We start from the raw sequence: 15,637 nt of genomic DNA on the forward strand, positions 1-15,637 counted from the left end.
TCTCTAATTCGATCGGCTTTTCCCCCTCTTACTGGATTTTATTATGGTCTATTAATTACACTCGAATTGAATACAGAAAATGATCTACTAAATGATTTACTATATTAAAAACATCGACAGTAGACGGTGTTTGTTATCATCGATGATATCAATGAGATTCCTGTTCATCAACAGTTGCCTGCTGAAGTTACAATTAAGCGAGACGCGAACCTTGGAACACGGAAGCGATTCTTTGCGGTATAAATGGTCGGCGTACGTGTTGCGATAACGACCAGCTACTAACGAAGTGTAAGCTTGCGATTCGCTTTTGCAACAGACGAAACGCAGCTTCCCACTGGAGGCTCCGTAACGGTACACTTGCTTCTAATCTGCCGACCCTTGGGGCTGCCGTAAATATTGCACCAAAGCAGCACGTTCTACAATTCGAGTTCCTATTGTTTTCAGTTATCCACTCTGTACACGCTCATATATGATTAACAACTGATGTTGTTCATTTGAATAAGAATTTTCAAGTATTGCGTTATCTTAGTTTGATCTGTCATAAAATTCTGACATTTCGGGTTAAAATGTCTAATCCCATTTTGTTCGCGGATCTTTATATCCGCTTTAGTCTTCGTTTCGTCTCGCAAAGGTACGGTAAAGCGATTTTTTTTTTCTGGTACGCGAAGAAATGGCGGGAACCGTCGATGAAAAATGCGTTGTCGCAAAAAAAGTCAGGCTGAGTAATAAGCGATCGGCTTAATGATCGCCTCGAGTAGCCACCTCGTCCTCCTCTCGAGCGAAGAGGCGGAGACGTTGGTCGTCGCTTCCTTCGAATCGTGTCGGCTGGTCCAGGAATGCGCTCGCAATTTTTCAGTTGTCAGAACGCGGAACAGGCCCGAAATTCGCCCGTTCCTTTTTCTCGTGACGTTAGTCGTCGACGATCTTATCGGCCCGATCGAGCACGATCGGATTTATCGAGCGCCCGTCTTTCGTTGACCGTCGATGCGTTGTCATCGTTTATCAAATTGGACCTCGAACATTTCGGACTGCTCGAGCTTCCGTGGAATGCAAATGTAGCGCTTTGCATCGGAGGAACAGCGAAGCGATTTGCAAACGAAGCGCGAACTTTCTGGAAGCTCGCTAAACTTCTCGAAATGTAAAAAAAATGTGGTGTCTCAAAGAAGACACGAGCAATGGTCAACTTTTCAAAGCAAATACCTTTCGGTGCGTTCCAATGTAAAAGACGGATTTGGAAGCTTTCTCGAACGACCAACTATTCAAATGCAAATGTCTTGGGTGTTGTGCCGTGTAACCGGGTTTTCTGCGAACAGACCTCTCGCTCTTTCTCGCCGCCTCTTTCCTAAAATCGCGAATGCGAATAACCGAGCGACTGGCTTGGCCGCTCTGGCGGGTGCCGCATCGCGAAAAAGTAAGCGGGACGAAGAGGGCAGGTCGCGGAGCGTGCGAGGAATAACGAATGCTTGAACTCGTGCCAAGATCTTCCTCGTGGTCTTCGTCGAGGGGGGATCCGAGAAAACGGCAGAAAATCGTGTGATTGTCCGATAGATTCTTGGCAGCCAGAGAAGTGATACATTTCGAAATCTATCAAAATCTGATCACCGCGGAATTGATCGCAAATGTTTTATGCTTCCAAGCACAGACTTCTTTTCGATCGATTCCCAAAGTGCTAATTATGGTTGACATCGCGCAAACAAAGCCCTGCTGCGAGCATGCGTTCGCTAGGGAAGCTTCAAGGGTTCCAGGTGCTCGTAGTCGCTCGATCCGACAGGAGCTCAGACGTACTGGCAGCAATCCAGTAACAGGGGACGAGATGTAATCGTACACCGAGCTGCTGGCCCTTGTCATTCGAGTTCCTTTAATTAAATCATCGTCGTTCCAAGCTCGAATCGCGAGCAGGGATCCCCCTCGATCGATCGCGAATCACGAGAGGGTCAGCGCGCCGTCTAAATGAAGATTAATCGACGTCTCACCGGAGCCAGGTTGAATTTCACGAAGGTCCGTTTCGTTTTCTTCGTGTTTACCGTACGGAATCGTCCCTGGGCTTATATATCGCGGAGTCGTGCTATTATTGATTTCGTCTGGGCCCAAGGGTTTCGTGCTCCACCCACGTCGGAAATGTGCGCGCGAGTGTGCCGGGTGACTCACTGGAAAGATTCAGCTGCGAATTAAGAACGCGTTTCGCGCGTGCAGAAAAGACGACCCGGCTTAAAAGGGGAGGATCAGTGACGGCAACCGCCGACTCGAATCAAATCGCTAGGGCATTATCAGGGATAAGGATTGCGACGCCCTCTGAGGTGTTCGGTCCTGTCCTTCGCACACTGTGGATATATGTATTTCTTACAGATAATTACGATTATTGATCTTTTGGAGGATATTTTATTTTTAATGGTATTGTTATTCATTGTAGAATAATTCCGTGTAAAAGGAACCTTGTCGAGATCGGTATACACTTTTGATAAATGCACGATGGAAGTCTATTCCTGCTCGAGCATTACGTGACCCGATACATGTATCACGATTTTTTGTATCGTTCATGCAGCGACTAGAACGCAAGATTCGCATGACTGCGGCAAACTCCAGGCTCCCGAGGCGCTCTTATCGGCGTTCCGCGTTCTAATCTCACGGGTGCAACCTATCATCGGTTGTTGCACGGCGCTAGGAAAACACCGCCTTGCAAACTAGCTTCTCGGGTGGGACCTCATCCGTGAAATCTCCATCTTCGAAACGATCGAGGGAATGCAACGAAGAGGGAGGGAAAAATCGGCCAGCCAAGATAGGCTGTTTATCGCGGGAACAATAAAAATCGCGGCACACTGACCTACTGTGGCAGATAAGAGGAGGACTGGTGCCGACGCGAAACGAACCGCTCCTATTCTGCGTCCAGTTACAGCTCGCCAGGATACGATTAGTCCATTCACGCGTTCCCCTCGTTCAGGCCACTTTCTTCGATCCGATCGTTGGATATATCTGGTCCAGATTCGTTAACATCGTGCTCCACGTGTCACGAAACCACTTGTCGAGCGATTCGTCACGGTAATCGGTGAGAAGGTAATGGAGTAACGACCGTGGAAATGTTTCCTGTTGGCGTGTTCCGATTTCTTTCGGTCGAGGTTGAGGTCACGTAACGTACGAACAGAAAAATGATTGTTTATACGTGATTTATTAAACAAAAATTGTAATTCGAATTACAGAACGAGGTTAGAATCTACGCTGAACGAATCGAAGCTTATCTAATTAACGGTTCGATCGGATAAATGTCAGGAATAAGTAGGTTTACGTTTATCCATCTCTGAAATGAGTTTTGCGAAATGTGTTCAGCTGTATTTACTTAAAAGTAGTCCAAACGTGGTCGTGTTTGGACTTGTTTTCATTAGGGAAACCTCATCAGGTCATTAATCATACTCTAGTGAAGGTACATAAAAAATTTTAATTTTCACTACATTCACGACTTCTGTTTATACTAATGGCATCGAGGGCGATTAGCGACATTATATCGAAGAAAAAACAAGTTCTTATATAGGGGGACTACCGCAGGAGATATTGATCCTGCCGGATCGGTTGGCTATGGCCAGTCTACATCAAACGTCGCTGGACAATTAAGGACGCCTCTCAACGCAGAAATCAAGTATCCTTGACTCTGAGTTCGAGCAAAGGCTGCGAGTGACTCTAGTTGTCCTTTTACCGCTATTAACGTTTCTCTACGACTCTAGCCATCGATTCCAGCAGTGGTCTCTGAAAATGATCGATGTCATCGAGTTCAAATCCGGTTCGCGAGTCATCGCTACAAGCCTACGATGTATTCTGTATTTTTCCTAAAGGCGTACGCAAGACGACGGTCATACGTCGCTTCACGTGCCGTGAAATCCCGATTAACTTACCTGGGGAGACGAGCGATCGCGCGTCACGTAAACAATGCCAACGAAGCCGTCGAGCACGTAGATCCTCGTGGTTCGACCTTTCGAGACGTCGGTCGAATCGAGAATACTATGTCTCCCGCGTGTCGGAACCGTTAACGACGGAGGTGGCCGCTAAATTTATTCTAAAACACAACTCCTTCGGGTCAGTATGCCACGATTTTTGTCGAGCAACAGGTGTACCGCGTGACGCCGCGATTTCTCGACGGAGATCGAACGATCGTGGTCGAAGGATCTTTCCCGAGACGTGGAATTCAGTGACGTTCAACGGGGACACCAGCGACATTTTTTGAATAAATATTCAAAACGTCGATCGAACTATGAGATGGTCCATCAGCAGCCACTTTCGATGTTCATCTTCAACTTTTTTAAAAGTTTGCAGGCCGATTCCGAGAATTCCTCTATTTCAGACCATCCAGAAACTTGTTACGATGTATGCAAATAGCTTCGAATTGAATCGCGATCGATACGTCGCGTCGGACAAAATATTGAGAACGTGCAGGGCATGTCTAATGCACGACGGCCTCGAAGATCGCGACCCGAATATCTTGAAATTACGAGCAATTTGTACGTGTTTCTGTGTACGTTTCCTGCACCGTGGTCGCTTATTATAGTCATTTCCTTCCGAGTTGTTGGCCACAATTTCCGCGTCAATAGTTTATGACCGGTGTCCTCGAGCGTTCTTGAACCATGCTGGCATGCATGTAAGCATACACGCCTCTGTGCTCGTTCTCCGTTTGAAGAATCGATATTGTATATCGGTCAGCAGGTTCAGGATGGGCGGAGAAACTGGCACGGTAGAACGGAACGTCCTAAAATTAATTTGTTGGATGGTGTTTATTAGGATCCGAATTAGCGATTCAATTAACATTCAAACCGATCCTTATAAATGCCTGTTTGTTCGAAATAATAATTAAGAGACGTCGTATCGGGTACGAGCGTGTCTTTATCTTTCGTTAACGAGGTCTTCGACTTAACAGTTCTCCTCCAACATTTTTGAAGAAGAATATTGACACAGCGAGTACAAGGAGGAGTTTGTTATCTTTTTGGGAATTTTTGTCGCTACAGTACGACATATGTATATTACCTTAACTGTAAGCCTGAAAGCTTTAAAGGTGAGACATAAAGTTATGCTCGAGCATACCAATCGCGATGCCTTCCAACAATGAATTTTTCATTTTGCCAGGTGTTTCTGCACGTCGTCGTTTGAATAATTCGAAGCTGTCATTTTGATAACTGTTCTCCTATGCAAACGGTTTGCACCGTGAAGGCCGTTAACGGTAGCCTGCTCCTAAAAATGGCTGTCAGTTCGACACGCGTAAATCCGTAGTATCTTATCCGCGGAGCATCGTGTCGTACAAAAAGGTCCGGGACGTGCAGAAAATCTCTTAACAGGCGGGAAAAGCCTCGAAGGTGGCGGCCAGGAGGCACAGCGTCCGCAAAATCAGCACAAACGAGAGTGGAATAACGAAACAGCGTCTGAATGAGCCTACGCAGCGGTCTGCACGCCCACGTTCGCCGCGACAGGGTCTCTCAATCCGTCGTAAAAGCTTAAGGTCCGGTATTATATCATTAGGGCTCCAACTTTCTTTCGCCCACGCTTGCGAGCTATATTCCCCGGGATAATTTTATCCCTTAATGTATTTATCCCGATTTTTATCCCGTTGGTAGCTAGCAGCAAAAGTCATAGGTACTCCAAACTGTCGCGAAACGTGGCATACTCTCCGCTTAAACGGCATAATAATGCAGCATACTCGAGTGTGTGCCGTCCGGTGTTCTAAAAGCCAAAAGTCAGACAGAGAAAGAGGCAGGGAGTGGGGAAGGGAGATCCAACTTAACGGGTCTTTCTCAGTAGGTCGATACGTGCAGTAGTTGACACCGATTAGGACCTCGAAATACGCATGTATCGCAAGAGTGTATAATCGACCGGCGTTTCGCGCCTGCGAGCACTTCCAGCATTCAATTAAAGACCATTCATGTTTTTTAATAAAATGCTTGAAGAGAAATAAAAGTTTAACCGTTCAATCGAACAAACGTCGCGAAAAGATTCCATCGAGTTTGTTCCACCCGTCTTCTATTATTCAAATAAAACTTCGTCCGCCTGCACTGCGAGGGCACCCAGAATCCCATTTCTCTCACAATTTTCCTCAGGTCCGAGTACGTGCTCGTGTTCGTTCCCAAAATTTAATCGAGCACGATGGTTGTTGGTAAATTGTACGTCACGAGTCGAACATTTTACGCTCTCCAAATGTCCAGCACGTTTTCCGCCCGTCCCGAGGGCCGATCTCCTATAAATAAATTCCAAGGAGCCCGAGTAATCAAGATTTCTCGCAGCAAGAAAGCTGCGTGGTTTGCTTTCGAAAACTCAACGTTCCCGTTCGAAAATTGTCTTATCTCGCTGGTAGTCATCCGTGCGCGCGAAGTGCACCACTTAAGCAGCAAACTGTACAACGGTTACCGCTGCGTGCGAGATTACACCTTGGAATCGTTTGGTGCGCGTTTATAGTGGGTGGTCCCATCTCATCAAACGCGCGAGGGGAAAGGTGAACGCGGACGGTGAGTTTACGAGTCGCGCGATTATCGCCACTGCCACTTGAAACGCGCTTTAACGGCTGGTTTTACGACGAACCTTTTGGGATTAAACTCTATACCACACCGTTTCGTGTCCTTTCTTCCAGGAGTCGCGAGACAACACTTTCCCGCGCTAATAGGGACCACTGAAGCGTCGTACGTAACTCGTACGGACAATTGCTATGGTAATAATCTTGATGTGTAGCAGGGAAATTAGTAGCCAATTTATCGTTACCTTGTATAACTTGCACAGTTAGTGTATATCATTGTAATAGCTCTAACATATATGATTTTTTAATTCGTAATCTTATGTAGAATGAATTATCCTAGGGAATATCGTTACGACCACGAGGCCCTTTACGACGACTCGTCGATGCGGTCATTGAAGTCTCCAGGAACGGCGCAACTGAGCGCTCATAACTGCTGGGAATTTCGACAAGCGTCACCTAGTCCCGTGTCATCGTTCAATTGTCTTTCGAAGTTAGACGGACTACTACGCGTGTTTATTATGCATCAGTTTGCTCGCGAATGTGGGAAATGCCGGGAAAATTGATGGTTTCTCCTCGTTTACACGCAAATCGCGATGGTTCATTGTACTCGCGTTCACTTTCGATTTCTCTATGTTTCTGTTTACATCGATGCTTTGATATACGTGTCTTCCGCGACATCCGGCGCGGCGCGGCGTGATAACACTGACGCTGATCGACATAATCAGAGAACGATTATCGTGTGAAATGATTTCTGTTGAATGCCGTGAGATCGTGGTGCAATTATTCTAACTAGGTAGCGTTGAGTCATTTTGTCTCGAGTCTCATAAAGGTATAATGTAACGTGCTCCTGTGGACGTCGTATATCGCTGGCGATACAGTCAATCGAGAGTGTTTCCACTCGCGTCATCGAATCGGTAGTAAAATAAATATATGTACGAAAGAATCTTTTAGTGGCGAGCAATCTGGGCGTAACAACGTTCCGAAGACGAGAAAGTTTCCGTGAACGATCCCACTGCCGACGAGATCGATGAAATACGACCGCTTGCGTCCGCCGTTAAAAAATGCTCGCCGTTTCCATTATTCGTAATGAAACGTTCGACAAGAACAAGCAACTTTCATTTCGTTGTATCAATATTCATGGGACGCCGGGAGAGTTAATGATATTCACTTCATTAATTTAATTAAATCATACGTCGTAAACGACATTCCAACTGTAATTCTAATTTCTTCGATGGAACGTTCAAAGTCGTGTATAATTTCTAGCGAGCATGACAAGGGTTAGGTTTACGTCGGGATTTCTCTGAATACCTACGCGCGCGACTCCAGCTTTACGGTGACATTCCAGACAGGAAAATTAATTTTTCTGTTTTCTTAAGGATTCTTACGAGGCATACCATTTTATATTATCGGCAATAATTTTGATTCCGTACATTGAAATATTTATTAGAGAAGAAAAAAAGACGAGCAGTTATTGATTCTTCTAGGTGTACGTGTCCCCTTAACGTAACCGCAGGCATGCACTTCTTTCGCCTCTATGAGAGAACAAGGCACGATCACGCGAATCGACTGGCTTAATGGCGTTGCCGCTAATCGATCGGGCCGACTCGTTTAAGCCATGTTATCGTAGGAATGCGCGTAAAGGTGTGCGGGTTAGTACGACATTACCGGCATTACCGGTGAAACCGAGTAGGAGAAACCTTCCGCTCGTCCGCGTTCAATCTGCCCGTGTTTCCGCGAGTAATTGCGTCTCTCCTAGTCGGTTACAAGGCCGACAGTACCGAGTTTACGAGCAGCGAATCTATTTGACGCATGATGGTCGTTATTTTTCCAAAACTAGAAATTGCCCTTGAGCGATCGCCGTTGCGGCGGTCAACGGACCACGTAAACCGACCGAAGCTGTTTTAATGGACTCTGTTAAACGCGACTAGTCGCGAAAGATTTCATCCGCGACGTGGTGCCTTTAATAGGCTGCATTTCATTTGCATAAACGCGTTCCGTTCTCAGACTGTGTAATTTCCAAACATCTGCGGGGAAAGTGTCCCGAGGCATCTGTATCTCAGACCTGAACGGTCTGCAAACAATACTTCATGCATTTAGATTTATGGACCTGCTGGTTCTGGAGGCCATTTCAATTGCCATTCCAGGAATGCGTTTGTCGACGTTCTTGATGATATCTTCACACGCTGCGTTTCAGTCTCTTCTTTGTATCGCCTTGAAAAATTGCTCTTGGCTATACGAAAATTTCCAAGTGCTACGAAAAACCACTGCTCCAAAGGTTAACAGAATTAGGCACCACAGGTTTAACGCTTTATCGATCCTCGCATGTCGAGTTGCGACAGTCCTATGGCAACTTCTATCCAACACAACTACCACTAACGACCAGCTACACAACTTCGTATACTTTACAATTATCGTTCAAACAGTGGTATTAACCCATTGGCATACATTGCCGGCACAGAGCCAGCCACGACGGCGAAGTCGTTTGTTACTTCACCAAACGATACGGCTGTACATATCCCCCTCGTGCTGAGCTATGTCGAATAATACGAGAAAATGTTATACAGGTCGATTGCGATTGCACTTCGGTACATCCAACTGCAGTTGTTTGGGAAAAGTAGCTTTTCCTTCTAAAAATCGTTGGTCTGTAAAAAAGCGAAGCGAAGCAGGCGTACACGCAAGAACAAAGTTGAAGAAGCGAACCGTTTCGAACGGTTTCTAAATGGCGGCCGTTAAAAACCGTATACGAAAGTACCGGTTCGCTTGCGCAGGTCATCGCGTTCGAAGGACACGAAGGGTCCATTCAAGGCATTCCTCTCAAACCTGGTCGCGAACCTCGGTTCCGTGAATTTTTCTGTGTCGTTGGCACGACATTTATAAAACGTTACTTCACTAATTACGATGGTATGAATGTTAATTAAGGGTGGTCTGCCTTGAATAAACGTTAACTAAACACAGTAGGGGTCAAGTTTACCCCTTTTATGTGGATTTTAAGTGGATTCCGCGAGTCCAGCATCCCACAGGTCCACGACTCCCCTCGATTGAAACATCGCTGGGAATCCGAGGACCACCGCAACGAAGAATGTCTTCAAGGCCGACGATACAGCTCGACAACAACGACGACAATCCCCCTCCACCCCCGCAGAGTGGGGAGAAAAATATTCTGACGCTCGTGCGTCTCGTTTTTGCCGTTGAAGAACCAGTCGTCCAGCGGCGAGAAGAGACAAGAGAACGCATTCCATTGCAAGGCTCGACGTCGGGCAAACAAGGACGATTCCTTTCCATCGATGCTCACGGTTTCCTAATTCGACTATGGAAACGTGCAATCCTGTTTCCCGAAGCAGACGTCCTACGGGAAATCCGCAAACATCGATTTTTCATCGCTAGTCTGGAATTTGGGTTTTCGAAAGATCCGTAGGAGATTTTACTCTTAAATTTCGAGGCAAATGAGTTCGACAAGCCAGATTTGCGAGATTCGAGGGCACGTGGCACGCGTGCACGTGCTCGCGCGAACGCATTCTGTGGTCGTTGACTGGTCTTGGCTGGTTTTTATTCCTGTCCGCCTGGTGCCCGTTTAAGTGCAACTCGCGCACGCAATCGCTCCTTAAACGCATCTACGAAAAGCCCGCGGAAGAGAAGTCAGGATTCTAAGGGAAAATGCACGGAATTTTTTCGCGCTGGTTCTGTCCGCAACGAAACCCGCCATTAGTCGTTGCTTTTTGCGTTTTTCGCACGGCGTCGCTTTGCTGAATTTCTCCCTATTCGGCGCGCTTGTTCTCCGTTTTGGAATCGAGGGTACCGCTTTCGAAACTTCCGCTTCCCTACTTGCTTCGACCTATTTTTATCGTTCCGTTAAACAAAAGTGCAATATAGAAAAATTGAAAACAAGTTGCACTAACGACGGTACGACGATACTCTTATCGCGGGAAAACTGAATGCGTTATGGAGACAATAACATCGGCGACTCGACTAATAGGAACCTGACTCGACTCTTTGAAGAATAATTGGAAAGTTCGTAGAGTTGTTGTACAATCTGTCGGTGGCTGTATTGAATGGCAGCGACTATGGTCGCGACTCGACATACTATTGTCCAGTTAACTGTTGCGTGTCTCCTTGAATACGGTTGACGGAAGTGCATTCGTTAGTACCGCTCCGGAATATTACGTGACAAATAACGCAAAAAATGTTGCAACTAGATTGTTTTATCCGTCGTCTGCATTTTTGGTCGCTTTTAAATTCGTAATTCGACGTGCGGCTGTACTGTACGTTTTTGAGTACACGTGAAAAATAATGCCTGGAAAATGTTACGTGCCATCAGTGTTTGTTTTTGTTCCCAGAGTCGTAATAATATTCTGACATCCTCGCCATAAATTTTCAGAAGATATACTCCGTCAACTTTGCACCGTCTTCATACTCTTTTCGCCTTTTGTTTCTGGGAAGGAGTCCCATTTATAAAATTATAAATTCTTCTCGTGTGCGCCTTTCTTCTCGCGTGGATTTTCGGCGCGGGACCGAGTGGCCTGATTTCGCCTCGCGACCAGATGGATTTATCGTCGAAATTGCGCGCATGTTGATGCACGAAAGGGAAAGAGTTAACAGTTACACCGACGATATTTTACCTTGAACGTACCACGCGATCTCTATTCCCCATTCGGTTACGTTGGTTTAATGCACGGTTAATATTTAGGCGGATATGTTTAATGGCTCATAAAATGCTTTACCGCGCCTTACAGCTGGCTGCATTTCTCGTTTATGTTTCCAGCATTGGCAAATTACATATTCGCCTGCATCGACTTTGTATAAATATTCAGTCTTTGCGCGGCAAAAACTCGAAAAGGCCGACTCGCATAATTTGGGTCGCGAGCGTCCATCCCAACCGACTCATCTTAAAGACTGTTTGCTTTCTTTGCATTGACTTTAACCCTCTGTTGACTTAACTCCGTGAATTTTAATTTGCTAGAAATAAAAATTATTAGCCTCGACTACCTAGTTTCTCGAGTCGTTTCAAGTCTAAAATAAAAAATTATAATGATACGTAGTACGATCACGCTGAATACAAAAAGGATCGTCAGAGTAAGTGGAAAAAAAAAGAAATGAAAATTTAATCTGTACGTGGGAAACGTCGAAGAGGAGCTGAAGCAATCTGATCGTTGAACTCGAGTTTTAGTCCAATTTCTTTATTCAATTAGAAACGTATATTCTAAAGGATTTAATAAACTTCTGTCCAGAGTTCTACTATTTGGCTTAGCATTCCGGTACTCGCAACCATGGAAAATAGACGACGTTTTGCAGGAAGATTTACCTTTCACGCTGTACAAACTGCAATAAAGATACATTTGCCGCGCTGACGAGTGTTCTCGGATAATTATAAACCATTCGTCACGGTAACATGTATTTAATACTTTTCATTATCCGTCATTGATTAAAAACGACGACTTTCTCTTGATTCTGACCGTTGCTATTTTTACATGGCACTCGGTGCCTTTACTGCCACACAAAACAGAATTATAACTGTGTTAACTTTGCGACAACCTTGACAATATCTGTTTTACAGCGATAGACAAGTGATCATCCGTGAACCATCGTACTAACAGCAAGACATTTTACTATTACTATTTTTAGAAACACTCATATTCAATTTATTCATCCTGATTAGAAGCGATGTTATCATCTTAACGCTGTACTCCATAATACGATAACGCTACACAACATTCAACTTAAATCAAAACGTGTTGCTTCGAAAAGGACCACCACGAAGGCTTGAAACTTCAAGTAGAAATATATGTGTTTGATTTACCTCTCGTTCACGATACTGTTCTTCTTTCTTATTTGCCGAGGATGGATCTAACTCCTAATTTGAATAAATAAACATCCAAAACTCGTTTGCTTCCGCTAATATTAAACGGATAACGATGCTTGTCGGATGGACACGGGAAGATTAAGGTATCCGTGTTGAACAGTCCCCCCCGAGTACAAGTAGGCCCCCCTTCCTTCCAGGGGCCCGCTGAGAGGCCTCTGTGTGCACCTGTGCAGGTTGAGAGGTGTTGTGTTTTCACCTGGCAGTTCAACCTACAATCGCGAGCAAGAAGGTACCGCAGCCGCGATCCTCTCGCGTTCCACGATCGATACGAGACCTCGCGATCCAACTGACTGAAAGATTCGTCCTTCGCGTCTTTTATCAGTCCTTCAACCTTATCGAACGGATCTGAGATGAGGACGAAATTCTTTTATCGAAACGAGAATAAATGAAGTTCGAACGCGCTTTGACTGGAAACAATGTGACTCGAAGAAAGTTGAGGTATATCAGCAGGATTGGAAATAAGGAAACTCCTGATTAGCTCCCAGAGAAAACAAGAAAGATTATTGGTCGAGCAGACATTGTTGAAACAATTATTGGAAGAAAGCGGTTCGAGTGACGGATATTCTGCGTGAAAGATGTAGAAGTATACAAATTTATATCGATAATATAGAAATGATAGAAGATGACTGAGTTTCCTTGGACAGGAGCTACTCGATGACAGGGTCGATTCCAGAGCAGAGTCTACATGAAGAAGATTAATTGATTCGATTGGTGAAATCCTTCGTGGACAGTTTGTGGAAGATTACGTGCAAACAGTAGGTCGCAGAGACGTTCGACAAACATTTTCGTCGGTTATTGTTTTCCGCGACGCAAGATATGATACTGCACATGTAACTCGCCAGTGATTGTGGGAGAACCTTGATCCAGCCGGGGGATAATATTCGAGGAGGCCTGGTAGACCCCCGACAGACGTGATTGACAAGATATTCGTTTGCAAAGAGAGCTCGATCGTCAACCGTCAAGATGGACACTGTGCTGGAAAAGATGGGCAAGCTGAATCTGGTAACTAGATCGTAATATAATTTGACTTTGTTCAACGTTACGTCCAGTTCGATTTGTTGAGAGTAAAAGGAGGAAAATATCGATGTACGCGCATCCGTAGAGTGCAATGTTGAATTGAATAGAACCTGTGATATGATTTTCAATTGTTGCTTAATATAATAAGCGATGATTGCTCAAATGACCAATGAGTTTGGTAACGTTGCACGATTAAACAGTTATACCGTAGTTACGCGAGAGTCATTACCGCCCGGTTTAACGAGCATCTCTATCAGATAGCGGACAGGAAAAAACTGCTGTGTATTGTGCAAACGCGTAACGAATGCACGGCGCCACGTGCGTGCGATGCAATCGTTTCCAGCGCCCTGTAATTTCACAGGGTACCGTTTTTTAAGTTCAATATCGCGACACGTTTCGGGAAACGTTTAACGCCTCGAGGAAAATGTGCGCGTATCAGAGATGAATTTAATTATAGACGGTAGACTGTGCAAACGTTTTGATTTAGGCCTTCTAATATACATACTTTATATTTTCAATTTTATATTCGTTACTGTTGGTTTATTTTCTCAAAAGAAACGAGAGTTAAACTAAAAATGAATTTCATATCTGTTCCGCGGTTTATTAGTTTCCGTTTCTTAATCAAATCATTTGCGTCCATTCACTTTATTTTCTTTAGATAAAATGTTCGAAGTAAGAGTTGAACCGTGTCAAAGAATTATACTTCCGCATCCGATTTATAATTAATTAGATTCCATTTAAAAAATTATTCAATTGCCCACACGCGTATCTAAGCAATATTTACTTTCTAAAAAAATTGATAAATGTTATTATTAAGATCCCGCGACTACTTTATGAATTTAATCATAAACATATACGTGCTCCTTTCGTGATTAACGAGTGAATCATATCTGGCGATTACATTCGTTTCGATTACTCGTGCTATTCATGGATCATCGTTATTAATTACTCAGTAATCGAAAACATCAATCACTGGCTCGATAGTATGGCAATCGTAATTATTAACCATTAATCAGATTACATTTTACCTAACACTGGTACGGAACCGAGAACCAGAGTACTATCGAGACAAATGCCTCATCACGCGTTAGATCCAATCATTTCCTCACGTAAATAGAAAGTGCGTGTCGCGTCAAATAAATTAGCTGTCAACTCACTTGGCTACTACAAGATAGTCTTATTCGGTGGCATAGAGTTAGATAGTTGAGAAGAAACCAAATTAAGTAAATGAAATTTATGTTTAGAAATAAGCGATCGATGGTTTTGTTAAGAGAAATTAATCCACTCGCTGAGAGCATAATTAATTGAAGAACCTGAAAGAAATTTTATTGCAACAGGGCACCACTCGCAACGCATGACATCTTAAAACAAATTACATGTACACACTGAATTTTTGCGCGTACACAAAAACCTCGTAATCGTAGACGCAGTTGCACGCGTTCTCCGCGTGCCTTTTGGCTTACAATTAGACGCGACTCTGTTAGATTCGCTTAGCGATTACCACGTTACGATCGACTGGTTCGAACTCGCCTCGATCGTTTTTCTTTTTTTTCTGTGGATCGCCAGAGGCCTGCAAAGAGAGCCCAAAGCTTGGCCAACAACGGTCGTGGATCCTGCAGAGAACGGTCAGCCGCCTGCAGCGGCAGCTAAATTGCCATGAATTACCCTGGATGGAATTATGCGTGAACGCAACGTTGTCGTCGAGCGTAATTTTTGTTGGACGCGTTTCGAAAGCGATCTTACGTTAATGAGTAGAGGGGATTGAAGATTCCAACGATCGCGGATGCATCGTGCTTCAAGAGGTTTAATCGTCCTTGGAACTGGTGATTTACCCGCGTAATTTCCTTTTTCTTTCTTGCGTTTATGGATGGAGATTATGGGAATTGAAACTGGGAAGAGAAATCCGTCGATATTCGAGCAGGTCTTTTATAGACAAACGAAAGCAATAGTGGAATGTCGGATATGCTAATTGAGACGAGAACTTAATAGGATCAGCCGTTGATAAGCGACTAAGTGCTGCACAGTATTTAAAGTTGACCAGTAAACGTGAAAATACCATCCCTTATAAGCGATAAGTTTCACCAACCACGAAAGGTTGGTGCCCATTGTTCGTCGATTTTTTCCTTCTACGACTGACTTCCTGTTCGAGAATCGAAAAAGTTGGTTTTATCGCTCTTCCTGTTTCGCCGCCCACTTCATACCGCCCGTAACTCGAACAAGAAATTCGATATTATACATTCGTCTAATTGCAGACAATAAAGTCTCTATATATACACACCAGCAAT

The 15,637-nt window shown here is 44.5% G+C and overlaps 1 protein-coding gene across 3 annotated transcripts in view; it reads left to right on the top strand.

The window, feature by feature from the left end:
- Positions 1 to 15,637, top strand: part of LOC128886491 (disheveled-associated activator of morphogenesis 1) — a 55,724-nt gene that overhangs the window by 16,111 nt on the left and 23,976 nt on the right. Inside the window, exon 1 of one of the 3 annotated variants that reach the window (XM_054141423.1) lies at positions 13,315 to 13,337. The exons of the other annotated variants lie outside the window; for them this stretch is intronic. Within the exon in view, the coding sequence (XP_053997398.1) occupies positions 13,320 to 13,337 (18 nt within the window). The 5' untranslated portion in view covers positions 13,315 to 13,319. Of the gene's footprint in view, positions 1 to 13,314; positions 13,338 to 15,637 lie in introns of those variants that run through there. 3 annotated transcript variants of the gene reach the window in all.

The sequence above is a fragment of the Hylaeus anthracinus genome, unplaced genomic scaffold (assembly GCF_026225885.1).
Source record: "Hylaeus anthracinus isolate JK02 unplaced genomic scaffold, UHH_iyHylAnth1.0_haploid 11982, whole genome shotgun sequence".
Taxonomy (NCBI): Eukaryota; Metazoa; Arthropoda; class Insecta; order Hymenoptera; family Colletidae; genus Hylaeus; species Hylaeus anthracinus.